Source organism: Neomonachus schauinslandi, chromosome 7, assembly GCF_002201575.2.
Source record: "Neomonachus schauinslandi chromosome 7, ASM220157v2, whole genome shotgun sequence".
NCBI classification, from domain to species: domain Eukaryota; kingdom Metazoa; phylum Chordata; class Mammalia; order Carnivora; family Phocidae; genus Neomonachus; species Neomonachus schauinslandi.
The window spans coordinates 111,041,274-111,060,630 of NC_058409.1; the positions used below are offsets into that span (position 1 = coordinate 111,041,274).

The following is a 19,357-nucleotide window of genomic DNA, read 5'->3' on the forward strand; positions in this document are numbered from 1 at the left end:
TTGCAAGTTGCTCAATGCCATCCCCATTTATTTTTGATTGCTTGACACGCTACTAAGTTATGTCTTTAATCTCTTCATCACAAGTAAGGTTTTGACTTCCATACATTTTGAGGTGGGAAAAATGTTGCTTTTTATTATTCCCCTGAAGCCCACTTTGTCAGGGATCCAAGTGGCTATAGCAACTAAATCTCCTGTTAACTCTTCCTCTCAACTCAATCCTTGAAAATTAGCTGGAAGAGATTCGAGTGAGCCCTCCGAAAGTCGTCTTTTGGTTTGAGAGGGGCAGGGAGCTGGAAGGCTCATCTGTTCTTTGATCCTCTGTGACTTCTCTGATCCTGGGAGTCGGTATGACTCATCTCATGCAAGGTCTTGTTGTTCTGCTCACTTGGAAACTTCAGACTGTTATAAATAAGGCCCACTCCTGGCCGCCTTGAACTTCAGCCTTGCAGCTGGATTCTGCAGGCCCCAGAGCCCCCAAAACCCTGGACCAGTGCTGAGGGCTCTTTCCACATGTGCAAGACCATGCCTACAAAAATAAACTATTTTAACGGTTTGGGGCTAAACTGACTTTTTATTGTATAAATTAAGCTTCATCCATACCTGCCCCCCGCCATAAGTAAATGGCATCCGCGGGGTTAGTGGGTGGTGATACAGCCAGAGCTTCTGTCACCTCCTGGGGACCTTCTCTCTCCCCTCTTTTTCCATTAGGTGCATCCACTTGGGTGCTCTGAGACCAGGAATCACAGGGTCATGGGGAGCCATGGCAGGAGGAGGCATCTGGTGGAGGCCCAGCCCAACCCCACATTGTTATTAACACATTTGAGTGCTCACCGCTTGCCAGGAGCTGGGCCCCGTGCGTCAGTTCAACCCTTTGAAGTCCGAATTCTTGTGTGTTTCTGCACCTGGGGAAATCAAGGCTTACCGACGTAAATGCTGTGCTCAGTTTGTAGTATTAATAAGTTGTATACCCAGGATTGGAACTCAAGTGACCTGACCCCCCAAATCGGCCATTCTTAGCCACTGCTCTATATGGTGAAGTCAATTTGTTGCTTCCACCCTCCTTTCCTTTCTGACAGAGGAGCTAGGGGTCACAGAGAGTAGTGGGCTTGGTGCTGGGCAGAAAGGAAAGCGATCCGATCAACGTTCCCAGTCACGTGTGAGTGATGTAACGCTGGCAATGCCTCCGCCATTTTAATTTTAGAAGAGGGTGACATGAGGACACACTCCTAAAGCATGGCACCTTGGGACTGTGGGCAGCACGGGAGGACGCTGGGGGTGGGGAGGGGCATCCCCTTCACTATCACTTGAGGAGCTGGGGTTCATGAGGCTGTCTCTGGTTTGCTTATTTCTTCTCAGAGGCTAAGCCATATCTTGTCCCCCTCAGATGTGCAGGACCTGAGGCAAGCACTGTGAAGACCAGGACAATAAACATAAAACGATTTCTGCTCACAGGAACCAGATGGTCCCCTGGATGTAAAAGACAGTGCTAGAAGTGTAGAAATGCCTAGATGGGTGGGGATCAACGAGGAGATCAGTGAAGGCATCACACAGTGCCTGGCATCTCAGCCTCAAGGGGCGAAGTCTTTCGATGGATGGAGAAAGGAAAGTAAGTGGGTGGATGGAGGGGCAGGCCCAGGCTACACTGGTCATTGACTGTGGACACATTTGCCTACAATCTGGTTGTTTTTGTTTTCTATGAAGAGCACATTTAGTCACTTACTAACCTATAAATACTAATGTTGTATTACTACTATCGGGCAAGATTTTAAAAAACTGAAAAGTTTAAAAAATGTATTTAGTTAAAAAATAAATTAAGTAAAATTCCAAGGTATCACATGTTTCTTAACTCTGGTTTCTTTAGCAGTTGAGTCAGCAACTTACCCTGAACCACTTCTTCAGTCAGACTTTTTCCTGACTCTAAGCTCAGAGTTCTGGTGTATTTAGGGCTCGAGAGGCTTTTGGGGTCGACATTTATTGCTCCGACCTGCTTCTCCTCTTTTCAGATACTAAAGGTCTTTGATTACATGTCCATGCTAATTGCCCTAGCAGTGAGACTATATGTGGGGGCAAGCATTACTTTGCATTTTGAAGACTCGGACTCTCCTAATTGAATGTCAAGTGCTCTGATGATGTCTCTTGCCCCTCGGAGGAGAAGCATGTCTTCCTGCAGCAGGTTTGTGTAGCTTTGCAACTGCAAGTACACAATTTTGAAGGCTCACCATGTAGGACTGTTCAACAGAGTGGGTGCCTCACCGTTTTTTGCTTGTATGGGGTGTGTGTGTGTGTGTGTGTGTGTTTCAGCCAGTTAGGAAGAGGTTATCGCGGCAAGCGTGCCATACTTGTTATCTCCTTTTCAAACAGCTTTGCTAAGTGGCTTCCTCGCAAGTCCCTTCAAAAGTGCCTGCCAACTATTCTCTGGGATGATCAGATACCCTACAAATCTTGTTTTCAGTATAAACTCTTGTTTGGATGTGGGGTGCTTGGAAGGTGATCATTCATGGCCTTATTTGAAGTTCCATTATTTTAAGTTCATAATGAAGGCATTAATACTAAAAAGTTAGCACGGGTCAGTGCTCATCAAATTATCTATTATAATAAGTGCTGATCCCTTATAAAGCAGCCTTGTGGACTAGACCACATAAAGGTTAAAATTGTGATTTGCCATCTTGAGAACTCTTTGAATACAGAAAACCAAAATTATGTTGGATTCCTTTCATTCTTGGAGACATTGTTTGGTGTTTCATTCAGTGAGTACTTCCTAGATATATTTATAAAGGAGCCAGGCTCAGCATGTTGTCTGGAAGTGGTGGTGTATACACGGGCTCATGATCTGCTGTTAGAAATGTAAGCTGAGTGTGTGTGCACGTGGGTGTGTGGGTGTGCACTTTGGAACTGAAAGTGGGCACATATATCTCATATATGGGCACATATATATACAAATGTGTAAATATAGACATATATGTACACACACACACATATGGATGGCACATATATCTTACCCTAAAATACCTCTAGTTTGACCAAGTTAGGATGATGTTTATCAGGTCTTTGATTCCATCACATAAAGTTGTAATGGATTAAAGGTTGGTAAAAACATTTGCTAAGCAAACTGTTGATGGTGGGCCAACAAAAATAAAAGGAGGTCTATTTGGACAACAATTGTATTTCATTGAATCTAAGATGTTATCAGTATAATATATGCCATGAAGTGAAAAAAATTCTTGAAATTAAACTCTGGCATAAAGCTTCTATAGGTCTTGAATTTTATTTATACTTTAAAAAAATTTTTATTATTGAAGTTTAGTGTTTGACTTATTGAAAGCACTCTTTTAGGTTTATGTGGACATAGATTTCTATCATTTAGAACTTTTGAACATTCATAGGAAGAAAAATATAAATTCAATAAATTAGTTAAAATAGTTTTAAATGACTTCAAATTCATATCTGGTCCTTCTGAATCACATGTCAATATCACATCTTTTTCACAGAGTACAGGCCCTGGGCCATTAAGATCATCAGTAATGCAGCATGTTTTAAAAACTAACCCCACTACTGTCTGAGATTCTCTTCCAAGTAACTGGCACGTCATCCTGCAAGTTTTGGTGTGTACATGTAAGCAATGACTTCCATCACGATGGCCAAATTCCAACTCGTTACCATGTGAAGATGCGTATCTTAGAATCAGGGAAGTATGCTAAAAACCTTTGAAGTGTATCCTATAGTTAAAAGTTCTAGGGCAACCCCTCAAAGATAGGCTTTGTCTATCTGAAATCTCCAGAGTAAAGATAAGTACTAATTCTGCCAACATGTGACTGGGAGAAATCAGTAGTCTGGAAGTTTCTCAAATTTTTGAGTGTGTCAGAATCAAGTGTCTTGTAAAAAATGTTGATTCCTTCGTCCATCCCCAACCCACCAAACTGGAATCCATGGTTGTGTCATTTTGACATCAGGACACTGACACAGGTGGTCTGGGCAACTCTGCTTTTTTTTTTTGAGAGAGAGAGAGAGAGCATGCTCATGCGGGGGACGGGGGTGATGGAGGGAGAGGGAGGGAATCTTAAGCAGGCTCACACCCAGGACAGAGCCCGACTCAGGGCTTGATCTCATGACCCTGAGATCATGACCTGAGCTGAAATCAAGAGCCAGCCACCTCACTGACTGAGCCACCCAGGCGCCCCAGGGCAAGTGTGCTTTGATGCACGCTGCCCTGAGCCCTGTCCGAGACACCCTTGGTATGCATTAAGCTCTCAGACTGTAGGCTTGGAGACTTTGTGACTTTGTGGCAGCCAAAAGAAAGCAAGGCACTTAAAAAAAAAAGAAAGTCATAATGTGGTCCTTCACTGGGAGGATCCCAGGAAGAAAAGAGGCAAGATATTTTGACGCCAGATTAGAAAGTGAGTCAGAAACTGCCCATTCTTTATAAAATTATAAATACGGGGTTTGGAAGTTACACTTCTTGTTTATCTTCTTCTGGTGCTTACCTTGAACTTCTTTTTTTAAAACGTTCAGTTATTTATTCAATCCACGTATCATGTAAAGACTAAGGCTTCTTCATCACTAGACAAACTCTGATGATGAGTCTGGTGAGGGTGGTCCTGATTAATATTTTATTACACCATAAAAGGGGTCAGCTTAAGGTTAGGCCAAGGAAGTGCCATGTTACTAGAGAAGCAAAGCAGCAGAATCATTTCCTATGATTCGTGTATTAATCAGAAACCCCAGCCTTTCCAGTATTCCTAATGGAAGTTCCAAATGTCTTAACAATAACTTCTAATGTGACTTTTTAAACCTAAGTTCTCTTATGTCAATAGTTCTAACGTCTAAATGACTTCCAACGCCTAACTAATTATTTAGTCATTTAGGAAACTGGTGATTAAAAAAAAAAAAAAGGCAGAACAAAACAAAACAAAAGCCTCTTTTGGCCCACAAGAACAATTTATGAGCTTCTGGTCATCACATACCAGGTTGGGGCAAAGAAGGCTGTAAGGGAGAGGAAGTGGGGTCTTCCTTAGGGGAATGTGGATGCCTGGCCCTCATTCTGTGAATGAAGTGAAAGAAAAAGTTATGCCATCTTGCAGAAGGTGAGGGGAATGGAGGAACAGGTGAGACCTGAGATTAGATCACCACAGGCTCATTTCCTTTCATGGTATATAATTTGTCTTCTAGAGCAAGTCTTACCGTTTTACACTTGTGTGGTAATTTAGAGTGGACAGCCTGTTTTCACACCTACCTTACCCTGTGATCTTCCCAATGTCTCTTCGAGACAGGGACAGTAAATCCCTTAGCTTTTACTGAGACGAATGACTTCACATTACTCAGGAAGGCTGGCTGGTGTCTCACACAGGACCAATGGTGGAACTGAGACTCAAACTCGGGTCTTCTGGTTCTAAGTGGTGCTATTTTTGCCACTCATACTGTCTTTGGTCTTGTATCAGGGCAGCACCCGGTGCTTCTGGATGTGGCTTTATATTTGGAGGTGTAAGGACACCCTATGACTAGAATCTCTTGCAGATGAATTCATAGATTCAGAGCCCTGATTTGAGAAAGAGCTAGCTGTTAGAAAAACATGCCTGACTCCACATTAAGACCCGCCAGAATCGGGGGTGGAGAGAAGTGGGCAGATAGGTAGTAAGAGCTCCTCACATGTTCCCATGTCTAAACTTTCTCTCTTAAAAAATTCCTGCAAAAGTGAATGCAAAGGTGAAGTTTCTAGATTTGGTCAAGGTTAAAAAACAACCGCGTCCATGCCTGCTTCCTCGGAGGACTCCATGGGATCCAGAGCGCCAGATATGGTGGTAAAGCTCTCTGAGGGGTGCCCGGAGATCCAGGTTTTCAGCAGACATGGTGGGTGTCCTGTTTTTATCTTCTCAAACTGGCCCACACTCACTATTCTTGCAGAGTTATTTGCTATAAGCAACTGCGACTGCCTCCCAGCTGCCCGGAGCCTCGACCTACGATTAAGATACATCAGAGAGCCCCATGCTGGCAAGAACATGTGCACTTCACTTTACTTTTCTGGGCAGGTGTAGTTTGGGGTTTTTTTTTTTATTTTTAAGTAAGCTCTGTGCCCAACGTGAGGCTTGAACTCATGACCCTGAGACCAAGAGTTGCATGCTCTACCAACTGAGCCAGCCAGGCACCCCTGAGCAGATGTAGTTTTTAAAAATTGCCTGTAACATCCAATCCCTGTTTACTATTAAAGTTGTCTTTATTAGAAATGAAAACTTAGAGAACTGGAAAGATATTTCTTTGGGGATAATATTTGCTCCAAGACCTAAGATTATTTTTAAAGAATGAAGCAAATCTTTAGAAATTTAGATTCTTGATAATAATAGTGAGGATGACCCTTTTGGTCTTCTTAACTCATTACTGAGGTAGAGAGGAGAGAAGAGGGGCCTAAGGTGTGCATCATGTGACTTGCCTAAGATGACAGAGCTTCGTAGCGGCAGTGCTGTTTCTAGAATTCCTGCAAGTTGTTCCCAGGGCGGGAGGCTCTGGGAGGAGTCCCCAGAGCCTGTGACAGCTGACCTGTCCCTACTTTAAAAGTCAGTTTGGCAGATGTTTCATCAGGGTCCATCGGCAATGAGGAGCTCCTACGAACTTCTTCTTGGGGTGGGTGTGGTGTTGCCAGACCCAAGGCTGGAAGGTCAAGGGGACAAAGTTGGTCAGCTGTGCAAGAGCTGACATGATGGGACTCTGCTCAGACCCCATTCCATCCCCAGCTGCTTCTGCTCTCTCTGGAAACCTCTACCTCATTCCCCAAAAGAAGCACTCAGTTCGCAGCTCAGTTCAGTCTGTTCAAGAACCAGGGCCTCACTTCGCTTCCCCTGGGAAACACATTGGTGCGCATTTTAACTTACTATGCTCTGAAAATGATTCTGGGAGACAACTTGGTCACGTTTACATGTTTACTAAGTACTGAGCTCTTGTTATGTGCTAGACCTTGCCCTAGGCACATGCAAAATTGCCATCAGCTGGTGTCAAAGCAGAAAGACTTCAGGTGGTACCCAAAACAAAAACTGAACTAAACACAGTCTCATGCATCTAAATTTCTCCACTTGCCCCTTGGAAATGTTTGCCTTCAAGGCTGCCTTCATAATTCAATTTAAATTAAACCTATCTGGGGCTACCTGGCTGGCTCAGTCAGTAGAGCATGGGATGCTTGATCTCAGGGTTGTGAGTTCGAGCCTCATGTTGGATATAGAGATTACTTTTTAAAAAATAACAATTAAAACTAAAAAAAAAAAAAAAAACCTATCTGGTAAAGAGGTTTGGGAGGAAGGCACAGTAAACATGGGACAATTTGACTTGACCATGAGGGTTTGGAATCCTTTCAGAGCCTTTCCCACTTTGCCTATCCAGAAGAAAATGCTGGGTATTTGGTTACAAGCAATCAGAATGTGCAAAATTAAACACAAATTGCCAGAGCACATTACCTAGGCTTATTTTCCTTCTCGGTATAATACCAAGTTTAAGGAAAAAAAGTCACGATGGCAATTTAAATGAAAAAGGTGTACTGGGTTGAATAGTTATCAGTTTTATTGTTTCTCCGGCTCCCATTGCAGAAAGCCACACGCTTTGGATCCCAAGATGATATGGTTTGACCCACTATAACTTGAACTGGTGTTTTCAGAGTTGTGAAAAGCTTATGTGCTTCCCTTTGGCCTTTCTTACTCCTTGGTTTGACACCTGATACACAGGCAGAGCGAGGTTAGAGATTTGCCAGCCGCAGGACAAAGGAAAGCCAACCAAGGTGGGCCTCATGCCCTCATCACCAACCGCTTTGCTTTCACCTTAATTTCTTTTGTTGCAGATTCCAGCTGTAGATTTTTTGTTTCCTCGTGTTCCGATTTCCTAACCCTGTGTGGCCATTGCTAACTTCCCTCATAAGAGTGGTTGAGCTGGATTCCTGGTTGGGAAAGATAGAAATAAATAGATATAAATCCCATAGGGATCGTGCTGGGACAAAGAGTTTTTGCTGGGTCTTGGAAGGAATGGAACGTTCCCCAAAAATGAGTCGTTGGGAGCTACATGTTGAGAGAGTTCCACCACTTATGACCTCTGTTGAGCATATTTCCTCCACTCCTCTAGGCATGTGTTTTGGCTTACTATTATGGTGGATTTGGTACCCTCAAATTACATCTTCTTTCCATTTACTTGTCCTTTACTAAAAGTATTATCGATTTTTAGAAATGTAGACGATGGTTGTCCATGAGCTCCTCTTCTCCTTCTTGCCCCACCACTTATGATATTGATCTGCAAGGCCTTTATTGTTTCTTCCTTAAACTCCTATAAAAGATCAGAAGGTTCTTACGCTTTTATTATTTCTCTTTATTCACTGCCAACCTTATGATGAAGATCTTTTAAAAATGCAGAATAGCCATCATTTAGTGAATGCATACTATGAGAGACACTTTCCATCCCTTCTTATCAATCCTCACAATGGCCTTATGAAGAGGGCGTTAATCCCACTGTACACAATGACAAAATGGAGGTTTAGAGATGTTAAACTAAGTTTCTTTTTTTTTTTAAAGATTTTATTTATTTATTTGACAGAGAGAGACACAGTGAGAGAGGGAACACAAGCGGAGGTTGGGGGGGGTGGAAGAGGGAGAAGCAGGCTTCCCGCCGAGCAGGGAGCCCGATGCGGGGCTCGATCCCAGGACCCTGGGAACATGACTTGAGCCGAAGGCAGACGCTTAACGACTGGGCCACCCAGGCACCACATAAGTTTCTGAGCCTCTTAGGTAGGAAGTCGTGGAACAGCAATTCGAATCCAGCACTGTCAGAATCCGAAATTTATAGCAAGACCAACGTGTTGTACAGACTGGATCCTGCCCATATGAAATAAGGGTGCATATAATGGTTTATAATTTGAATGAAATACTGGCCAACATTTAAAAATTCGGGTATTACATTTGAAAGTCTGGATTCCACCTTCTCTCAAAAAAAAAAAAAAAATCGAAGATTGGGCCCACTCATATTCCCCCAAGCGGTAGCCAGCCACTCCTAAGGAGGGCCACTTCCCTTAGTGGAGGCATGTGGTCTAAGGTGAACAGCTCCACTTATTCCCACCTCCATCTGGTTTATCTTATCACTTTACCCACCTGGGCCACCAGACTGGTACCTGTATATGTTTGATTTTGCAATCCTTATTCCAGTCTCCAGGAACAATCTGTTTCAGGACTGGAGTCCTGGCTTCCCCATCTGCTAACTTTGTGTCCTTGGACAAGTTACTTAACCCTTCAAGGCCTCAGATTTCTCACCTCTACAGTGGGGATAAGAATAGTACCTACCGGGCGCCTGGGTGGCTCAGTTGGTTAAGCAACTGCCTTCGGCTCAGGTCATGATCCTGGAGCCCAGGGATCGAGTCCCGCATCCGGCTCCCTGCTCGGCAGGGAGCCTGCTTCTCCCTCTGACCCTCCTCCCTCTCATACTTTCTCTCTCTCATTCTGTCTCAAATAAATAAATAAAATCTTTAAAAAAAAAAAAAAAGAATAGTACCTACCTTTTGAGGTTGTTTGGAAAGTTACATAAGGTAATCCATATAAAGTGCTCTGCGTGGTGTCTGGCACACAGTAAGATTTCTATAATAGTTAGGTATTACTGTTAACCATTATTCCGGTTAACCACTCCTTCCTCAGAAAGTGGTGTTCAGTAGCCTTTTCCAAGGTCAACCTAAATTGTAAAGTAAGCCATCAGAACCATTAGCCATGGAAGCACTGCTGTGTTGTAATAGGCAACAGAGTGTGTGGTTTTGACATTAGACTGACTTGGCTCAAGTTCCATCCCTGACATTATGGGGACCTGAGCTAATTATTTAAACTCGTTCTGACTCAGTTTCCTCATTCATAAAATAGGCATGATAATAGTACCTACTTTGTGAGATTGTGGTGAAGAGCAAGCAAATTAATGCATGTGAAATGTTTCCGAATGGTGATTGGCACATAATGTGCACTCAACGGATGATACCCCCTATTGAAAACAATAAATCAGAGCGTGCATTTGCTAAGCATGTGTTTGCTTCTGGGGAGATGCAGATAGACTATTCTGAATTGGATTGCATGGAAAATTGGGTAAATTGGAAGCTAAGACTCTTGCCTTCATTTCCTGCCCCCTCGATTCCCTGCATTCCAGATTCTGTTCCTTCCATCTTCCTAAAATTGCGTTTTTGAAGGCTCATCATCAAGTCCCGCCAAAGGCCTCAGCCTCATCTTCTAGTGGGGGTAAGAATTTCAGAGATCAACTAGCCTAACACTGTCAATTCTCAGAAGAGGACATTGAGGCTGAGAGAAGTCCTGTGGCTTGTCCATAGCTCATTTGTGACAGACCAAGAGTTATCCATCAACTTCATTGCTTGAGTAGTTGCTAGATGACAGTGGGTTTACATTGATTTTAATTTGATAAGTCAGGGGTGGGACTGGGGACCCTACACGCAGCTGGTGTAGGAGCTCTGCTCTCTCCTCTTTCACCTTGTTCTTTCTGCCCCACGATCCTTGCTCTGTGAGGCGCTGGTCCAGCTGATACTGTAAGAGGACTGCTCTGTCTTCCCCAGTGGGACCTAGGCCCCGTGACCCTCCATAGCTTAAAGACCCTGTTTCCCGATGGGTAATGTTTTCCCTTCCCTGTGACTTGCCTCTCTGGGCCACGTTCCGATTTCCCTGCTGGCTCACTTGTTTCCTTGGGCTGGCTGCCTTGTTTGGCGGTTTTTAGTGAGGGCTCTGATAGATGCCAGGAGTGAGGGGAAGAGCTCCGAATGGGCTCAGTCATTGGACAGGCAGACCCGGTGATAGATGAGCCCTCTCCCCAGGGAGTTTTGGATCAGAAGAAGTCCAACTGATAAGTTTTTCCAGAACTGAGTAACCCAGAAACAGTGCCAGCAGCTTCTTACCTCTTTTGTGGGTTTCGTATTGATTTTAAAGAAAATTCTCAGTTCCACGTCTATCTAGAAATACAGCTCCATCCACGATAAACTTAGATACATGTGCTATGAATTGTTTTAGAGATAACATTTGAGGGGAGGGGTGGGAGGAAGGAAGAGAGGGGTCCTTAAAAAATCCCTTTCAAAATATTTTCTTTCTTCTAAGTATTGAAAAGGCACAATATAACCTTTTCTTCTTCCAAATGATCTCATAGCTATTTATTGAGGGGAAATACCAAATGTTTATTTATTTTGTTTAAAGGAGCTTCTTTCGTCCTGATGATTCACGTGGATATCATTTTCCTCCCCACTACAGAGGCTCTGAGACAAAGCCACAGCCCAAGTGATATGCCTGTGTCAGACCAATTCCTGTCCTGAAGGAGGGTATGCAACCTTCTTTATTCCCCCTTCACAGACGTCCTTGAGCCCTTGAGACGGATGTGAGCGAGTTTCTCAGTGCTCATGCAAAACAACCATCTAAACATAACAGATGACATCAGCTTGGGCTTTTCAATTCCTGGATGGCAGCGGCGTGTTAATCCAGCCTTCATCCTGGATTTCATAAACTAAAACAAGAGAGCCTGGCAAGAGGACAGCGCTGCTGCTGGGTTGAGGAAATTGATGACGGGGAAGCATGCGGGCAACCCAGTGTATAAAACTCATAAACGTGTAGGCAGAGGCTCAGCTACCACTTTGGACAGCTGCTTCCCGCCAGCAAAGACCACGCCGCCCGCGGGAAGCCGAGCCAGAGCCCTCGGGGAAACATGAAGAGCCTCTTGCTGCTGGCCACGCTCCTGGTCCCTGCGCACCTGGCGGTCGCCTGGAGCGCCAAGTATGCGGTGGACTGCCCCGAGCGCTGCGACAGCGCCCAGTGCAAAAGCAGCCTGCGCTGCAAGCGGACAGTGCTGGACGACTGCGGCTGCTGCCGGGTGTGCGCCGCGGGGCTGGGCGAGACCTGCTACCGCACCGTGTCGGCCATGGACGGCGTCAAGTGCGGCCCGGGGCTCAGGTGTCAGTTTTACAGTGAGGAGGATGACTTTGGTGACGAGTTCGGTATCTGCAAAGGTAAAGGGTGACCCCTTGCTTCTTCCCGCCCCCCCACCCACCCGAGGGGGTGGGGGTGGAAGCACACTGAGGGCTTTTAGCCAGCGTGGGAGGTGCGGAGGCTTTGCTGCGAAGGACAAGAGGGAAAATGCAGGTGGCTTAGGGACAAGGCCCCGCACAGGTGTTGTCACCGGGAGAGAGAGAGAGAAGGAGAACTCTGCAAAACAGCAGCTGAAGCCAGTGTGCAGGAAAGCACAGAAAGCAGTACTGCATTTCACTCCTTATGTGCAGGAGATTTAAGAAAAAAGTTGCAATGAAAAATTGTGGGACCTCCCTTTCTGGAAAACTTTAGGAACTTGACAGGTAATCTGTTTGGATGGTTCAGGTGCTCTCTCTTCTACAACACAGTGATTACAGCGGTCTGCACTAGATAACCTCTAGGGGTGTCTAGCCCGGGGCTTAGTGATTCTTTGATCTTGAAAGGGTCCACGGGTTGGAGGGCATCTCTCAAGATCAAATATTTCTGATGAACACTAATGCACTTTGTGAAATAGGGTGGGCTTAAACCATCTAACAGAATGACTCACATTCTTGAAAGAGGGTACCTTGAAGTATAAAACAAACCCCATTCCACTAAAGGTGTTCGGTCAACTAGAAAAATAGCAGATGGTTTAAGACAAGTAAGAATAACACTAAAGAAAAATAAAAATTGGAAGTCTGTAAAGAATGAGAGTTTACAGACTTAAAGAAAAATGTCATTAGTTTGAAATCATAGCTAAACAATGTAGTTGCACAGTTGTAGAATTTATTTCAGACTTAGTGACTGTAGTTTAAAATGTTTAGAATCAAAAGAAAGGTGATTTAAAGATACTCTATAAATGGATACCTCATGATCTCATCATTAAAAGCTATTATCAAGATGAAACACATATGCTCTAGCCCCATTCATCAGTTTTGTAATAAAAAGAAGCTTTTAGAACGATTAAAGGGACTGGGAAATTTATTTCTTATATTTTCTTTCTTATTTCATTCTTATCTTCTATGTATTTAATACAGTTGTATGCTTTCAGGAATGATAATCATCCACCACTGAGACAGCCTCATTAATTCACCTACCTTTTAGACAAATATTTTATAAATTAATTTACCTTTTAATCTACAACGTATACTAAAGATTAGGAAATAAATGCTTGGACTATTAGGAGAATCTTATTTTTTGCTCAGTTTATTTTTGTTTATAACCAATGAAAGGTAGAATATTGAGGAACCTTTTTTTGGTGAACATTCACAAACATTTAAGCTGACTAGGATCTATATTTTCTGTAAATTATAGGATTTCACATAAGGAAATTAGGGAGGAAGTGGTTAATACAATCATACTTATGATATAGCAAGTATACGCAGTGGATTGCTTTTTCTCTTGGCATAAAAATCGCCTCTGTAAATGTGATTGTAAATGCACTGTCATATATGGGTAAAGAAACATTCCAAGGCATCTGGGATCTTTAGCAGTTCAACATTCTACTGAATGACTGAGGTAGCTGTTAATGGGATAGATTTTTAAAATGTATTTAAAATTGTTCTTTTTGGCACGCTTCATATTACAAGCGAGTCTAGCTTCGAACATTTTTCTCTCTGCTGGAAATAGTGACCCTGTGTGAACCTCACCATCTCTACACAGAGACATTGAATTTTGCTGTAGGCAAACTCCCTCCTTCAGCTTTTTCACAGAGCACTCATAGGAAAACTGTATACTTTAGCTGCACATCCAGATGTTTTCTAAATATTCAGATGTTTGGCATTATGCTGCCAAGTTAACAGTCAGCCAGCCAACACGTATTTACGGAACACCTGCTATCCACCCAGCGCTATTCAATACACTGGGGGTTGCAGTAGAAGTGTAACTAAGAACTTGGCTCAAGTTTTAGTTTTCGGTATCACCAGACACACAGTCAAATCCCAATCCTGTGCGCTTTTCTGCAAGAGGCTTTTTAGGATCCTTTTTAAGGACGGTCTTTCCCAGCGAGAGGCTAATGTTTAAAACCAGGCTCTGGGGCGCCTGGGTGGCTCAGTCGTCAGGCGTCTGCCTTCGGCTCAGGTCACGGTCCCAGGGTCCTGGGATCAAGCCCCCGTCGTCGGGCTCCCTGCTCCGCGGGAAGCCTGCTTCTCCCTCTCCCACTCCCCCTGCTGTGTTCCCTCTCTCGCTGTGTCTCTCTCTGTCAAATAAATAAATAGAATCTTTAAAAACAATTACAAAAAATAAAACCAGATGCCTCTGTAATCTGAAGAGTAATGGTAAGAAGAATCCTAAATCTCTTCCAAAAAATAAATTTCATTAACATCTACCTTGATCATTCTGTGGAATATTAGATTGCCAAGGGCTCAGCTGCTTCACTGCTTGTTTCTTTCCCCATGTGTGATTGTACACTTATGAGAATAGTCTCATGCCAAGAGAATAAATATTCTGCATCTATTTTGCTTGGTTGGTAAAGACTGGGTCATCAAAAAAAAAAAAAAAAAAGACTGGGTCATCAATGGAGATGCTGTTTATGTCATAAAGACCTTGCATTTGTAATAAATGGGTTTGTCCTCTTCTCAGTATTGCATGTTTTAGTCTAAGCATGAACACGCTGAAGCTCTAAACACTTCCAGATTTGCGGAGGTATACAGGTAAATTCTCAGCTCTCTTGTTCTTCTTAGCATGTTGCATCTCAGATTTGCAGAAGGTCTTACTAGTAAATCCTCCTGACATCCGGGGGAGTTAGGTAAATTGTGCTGCCATTTCAACAGCGAAGGTAGTTGATCAGAGCCGGAGCGGACTGAGGATGGATCACTTCATGGAGAGCAGGCATGACACCCTTCTCAGCCCCTGGCTAGTGTGGATGAAGCCCTTTCCTATACATTTAAAATAGTACATTGTTTGTGAACACAGTGGATTCATGGGCAGCATCACATCCTTTAAACTCTTTGAGAAGCTGATGCATGTGTCTGTTCAATTGCCCACCTCACTGAGCTGTCACGGGAGCCGTCTAAGGAAACTATGAGAACCTACCTGTCTATTGGTATCTAAGCAGAAAGGGAACAGAATTAAGGCTGGTCAAAGATGTTGGTTATGTGTAGCTGCCTTCAACTGAACTTCACGGCAGACCACGACAGCGGAGGTGTCCAGGATCTGGTCTTACTGTGCGATTTCACATGTGTGACTGAAAGTTTCAACTTCCAAAGCTTGGGGTTTTTTAAGAACTGGATTTTTATCTGACGGTCAAGATTCGTGAGGCTTGTTCAGAATCTGGAGGCTTTGTGCACGGGGGCTGTGAGACCGGGGGCTTGTGCCCAAGGAGGGGCTCCCTCTCTAAACCTTCCCTTTGTCCTCAGACTGCCCCTACGGCACCTTCGGGATGGAATGCCGGGAGACCTGCAGCTGTCAGTCGGGCATATGTGACAGAGTGACTGGCAAGTGTCTGAAATTTCCCTTCTTCCAATATTCAGTAGCCAAGTCTTCCAACAGGAGATTTGTTTCTCACACAGGTAAGAATTGATTTCAGTGTAAACACTGGAAAAATAACCTCATTTTCAATTTGAATAACTTAAGAGATATAGATGAACAAAAATAAAGCATTGGTTCGAGTGATTTTGTTCTTTATTTTACTCAGGGGAAAGGGGTGGTGGTTGAGTTTGGGTTGCTGTTGCTTTTTTTTTTTTTTAAGATTTCAGTAATAATTTGGGAGATTATACATTTTTCCATAAAGTTCACCCAGTTTTATGGAGAATAAATATGATTGATTACCAAAACACCTGTAATAAGAAAATAACCAAGATATACAAAGTTCTTCAAATTCTTCAGTGATCTGTTTTATACACGTACTAGACTAAGCTACTTCTCTCTCAAGTTCATGTAGAAAAAATACACTCAGGAATTTATCGGATAAGGCTTAAGAGCTAAGATAGAAAATATAGAACATTTCTTCTTCTTCTTTTTTTTAACAAAATGGGAGTACTTAAATGGAATATTTCCAAACATGCATTTTTATGGATTTTGGAGAGGATAAGAGATAGTAACTGTGATTGAAATTTGGGAATTATCTCTAAGCCTTTGAATGAAACTGTAGTAATAGTCACATGATGCTTGTTCACGCATGTGTATTTCGTATCCAGGTTGTTAAAATGTGAGAAATACAACATATAAGAGAGTGTTATGGACATATTTGGTTATCTTGTGGAATAAATGACCAGTATAGTAAAGCTTCACTAAATTGAAAGTAGCTCATTTAAAACAACATGTAGCCATAGAAACCGCTAATATCAACAAACTGTCCAGTCCCCCCACCTTAGATATAAATAGTTGACAATCCAAGTCCATTTTATTTAGTTTTTGTTTCTGGGTTTTTGCTCTTCGAGTTAACTAAGATTTGAAATATTTGGCAAATGTACTTATTACCCAGCTTTACCTCCTTCTTACACATGGATACAATTAAGTACTTTAAGAGGAAGAGGAAATACTGTACTTTTAAGTGAATTTTTATGTTGAAGTGCGGCTATGCCCTTAAACAGTAATTTAAAATGAACCTCCCCCCCTTTTAAAGCTATTAGGTAAATATCTTTGTGAATATTTGATCTGGAAATTGAGATCATCATTAATATTTTAAGTACTTTTGACTTGTCCTATAGTCCTTGAAAAGCGACATGGAAACAGATTGAGTTTTAAGTCCTAAAAAATAAAATTTCATAGTGAGGTGAAATTTACATAACATAAAATTAGCCATTTTGAAGTGAACAGCGCAGTGGCAGTTAGTACATTAACAAAGCTGCATAGCTGCCATTTCAGTCCAGTTCTAGAACATTCTCACCGGCTCAAAATAAAACCCTACTATCCATTAAGCAGTTGCCCCCATTCCTCATAACCCACCCCGCAGCCCCTGGTAACCATCAATCTACTTTCTGAGACCTACACATTTTTGGAATGTTTTGATTACTTCAGTACAAGTTTGAAACCTATTGTCTTAGTACAGGTAGCTGTCTCAAACACTTGCATCTTCTTTTGTCTTATTTTGCTTTCTTAAAACTGCGGGCTACAGAGCACTTTGAAGAGCCACTTTTGTATTCCTCTTCATTCATTTATGGTTGCACATAAGCCTTTCCCACCGAGAGAGAATTGAATCCCTTGTGAATCTGGTGTTTGGGATGAATGTTCGGGAGGCCATGAGAGCTCCTTTGGAATAATCCTCAGGAAGGGAACGCCCATCCCTCCCACTGCACACCCAGCCACACGTCCTCTTCTTCACTGGACTTTTGTGCCGTCTCTTTCCCTTGAGCCTGTCACCCTCTGTCATTTGCATGCAGATTTTGCAGATATCTTGACTACTATATAGATGCCTTGGACACAGATATTTTGCTGGCTGGAAGTTACATTAGGGGTTACACAAAAAAAATATTTCTATACCCAAATTAGGTATCAAGATTCTTAGTAGAAATTGATGGGGAAAGCATTTTCTGACCTAAGGTGTTTGCTTTCATTAGCTAAAGGGGAGCAAAAGGTGATTACTAGTGTAATGTTGGTAAACCTTAGTCCGGTTCAGGCTGGAGAGCAGAATGTCCTAAAGGCCTCTGAGAGGCTGTGCAGGAACTCCTCTGCTCAGTGGTGCCCTGTCTCTGCTGGACTTGCCAGGGCGCATGTGCTACTGTTAATAGGAGGGGGCTTGGGGCTCAGTCCTGCAATGGATTTCACATCTATTTACAAAGCCTTTGTTAGTGATTCCAAGGTTCATCCGCACAGGGACTTCTTGAGGTCCCTTCCATACCCTGATTACACGAGCTTATCTTCTCTAGTTTTCTTCCTATTGGCTACTATATTCTTGGCAAGTGGGCTTCCTGCCTTCCTATTTCCCTTTGTTGTTGTTGTTGTTGTTGTTGTTGTTGTTGTTGTTATTGTGAGATTTCCAATTTTCTAGGCCTGGGAATTTGCAAGTGACTTTTTTTTAAGGGGGGTGGGGACAGTAAGATCTGGACTATTTGATTACTTTGCGCACATTCATCCGCCAGGCTGCACTAACCATACAGCATTCCATATTAAGACATGCACTGTTGACGCAAACATACCTCACTGCTCTTAGAAGCAGACAAATTTCACTTTGGAAAATTCTAAATATTATAAACTTTTATGCAGAATAAGAGCTATCTTTATAAAAGTTCTGTCCTTTGATCTGCCATCTGCTTTCTGGAGCCACACAATAAGCTAATTCCTCTTCCATACCAGATAGTATGAAAATCTTACTTAGAGATCTATTTTTACATTTGCTTATTCCATAAGTATTTATTAGGCACCTACTATGTTCCAGGTACTGTAGTAGCAGTGAACAAAACAAAGCCCCTGCCTTTTTGGAGCTGATTTTCTAGTGGTGGAGTGAGATAATAAACACACACACACACACACACACACACACAAAGACAAATGCATGTATAAGATAATGTCCAGTGATGATAGGTATATGAAGAGAAATCATTCAGGGGGTGCTGACGTGGATGGGAGGTGCCGATCGACAGAGAGTGGGTGAATACAGTGAGCACAGACTCTTTGAACCTATTAAAGATTTTATTGTACATCCCTTGTCATATAAAAGTAAGATAAAACTGTTCTTCATCTTAGAGTTATAAACATCTGGACATGATTTGTATTCCTTCTAATTTCAGAGCATGACATGGCATCTGGAGACGGCAATTCTGTGAGAGAAGAACTTGTAAAAGAGAATGCCCGCTCTCCTGTAATGAAATGGTTAAATCCTCGCTGATCCTGGGTGGGATTTTTGAGAGAAGACTCTTATTTTAATGATCATTCAACACACAGCCAACATTTTAGGAACTGTCTAGATTATAGCATATGGACATGTGATATTGGGAGGCCAAGTGTGTGGGTCCGGAAAAAAAAAAAGTAGGCTACTAACAATCCATAAAATGCATATGACTGAACACTCTTAGATATTTGTTAAGTATTTGAATGCATATAGATTTGTTAAATATGTGTTTATAGTAATACTGAAGAACTGAAAAAGCAATTTAGATAATCTTAATGTGGATGCAGATCAGCCAAAGAGAGAGCTAGCCAAAGCTGAAGACCAGAGTGAGTCCACACGTCCGTGACTCGGATGTACATTGATGTTGGGATACAGGATGGAGGGAGAGTTAGGAGTGAGAGAAGGTGGGGGCAGGGTGGGCAAGTATGACATTTAGGTCTTCCTTGTGGTAGCATCAATAGAATTTAGTTGTGCTTTTTATTTACTTGGGAAAAGTCAAAACAAAACAATCCCTGAAGGAAGTGGGATGTTTCAAGCTTGTGGGAGGTTGAGTAGCAGCCTTGAACTGAGGCAGGTTTCAAAGGGCTGCTACTCGTCATGCCCA

The 19,357-nt window shown here is 42.7% G+C and overlaps 1 protein-coding gene across 2 annotated transcripts; it reads left to right on the forward strand.

Moving 5' to 3' along the window:
* Nucleotides 1-11,623: 11,623 nt before the first annotated feature.
* Nucleotides 11,624-18,901, forward strand: ESM1 (endothelial cell specific molecule 1). 2 transcript variants are annotated; one of them, XM_021696889.1, is made up of 3 exons: nt 11,624-11,986; nt 15,341-15,493; nt 18,653-18,901. In XM_021696889.1, exons 1-3 carry the CDS (start codon nt 11,686-11,688, stop codon nt 18,748-18,750), a joined length of 552 nt encoding a protein of 183 aa, XP_021552564.1. In that variant the 5' UTR covers nt 11,624-11,685; the 3' UTR covers nt 18,751-18,901. The 2 variants fall into 2 exon arrangements, with proteins under 2 accessions (XP_021552564.1, XP_021552573.1); XM_021696898.1 differs by lacking the exon at nt 15,341-15,493 and having other exon boundaries at nt 18,653-18,750.
* Nucleotides 18,902-19,357: the final 456 nt, after the last annotated feature.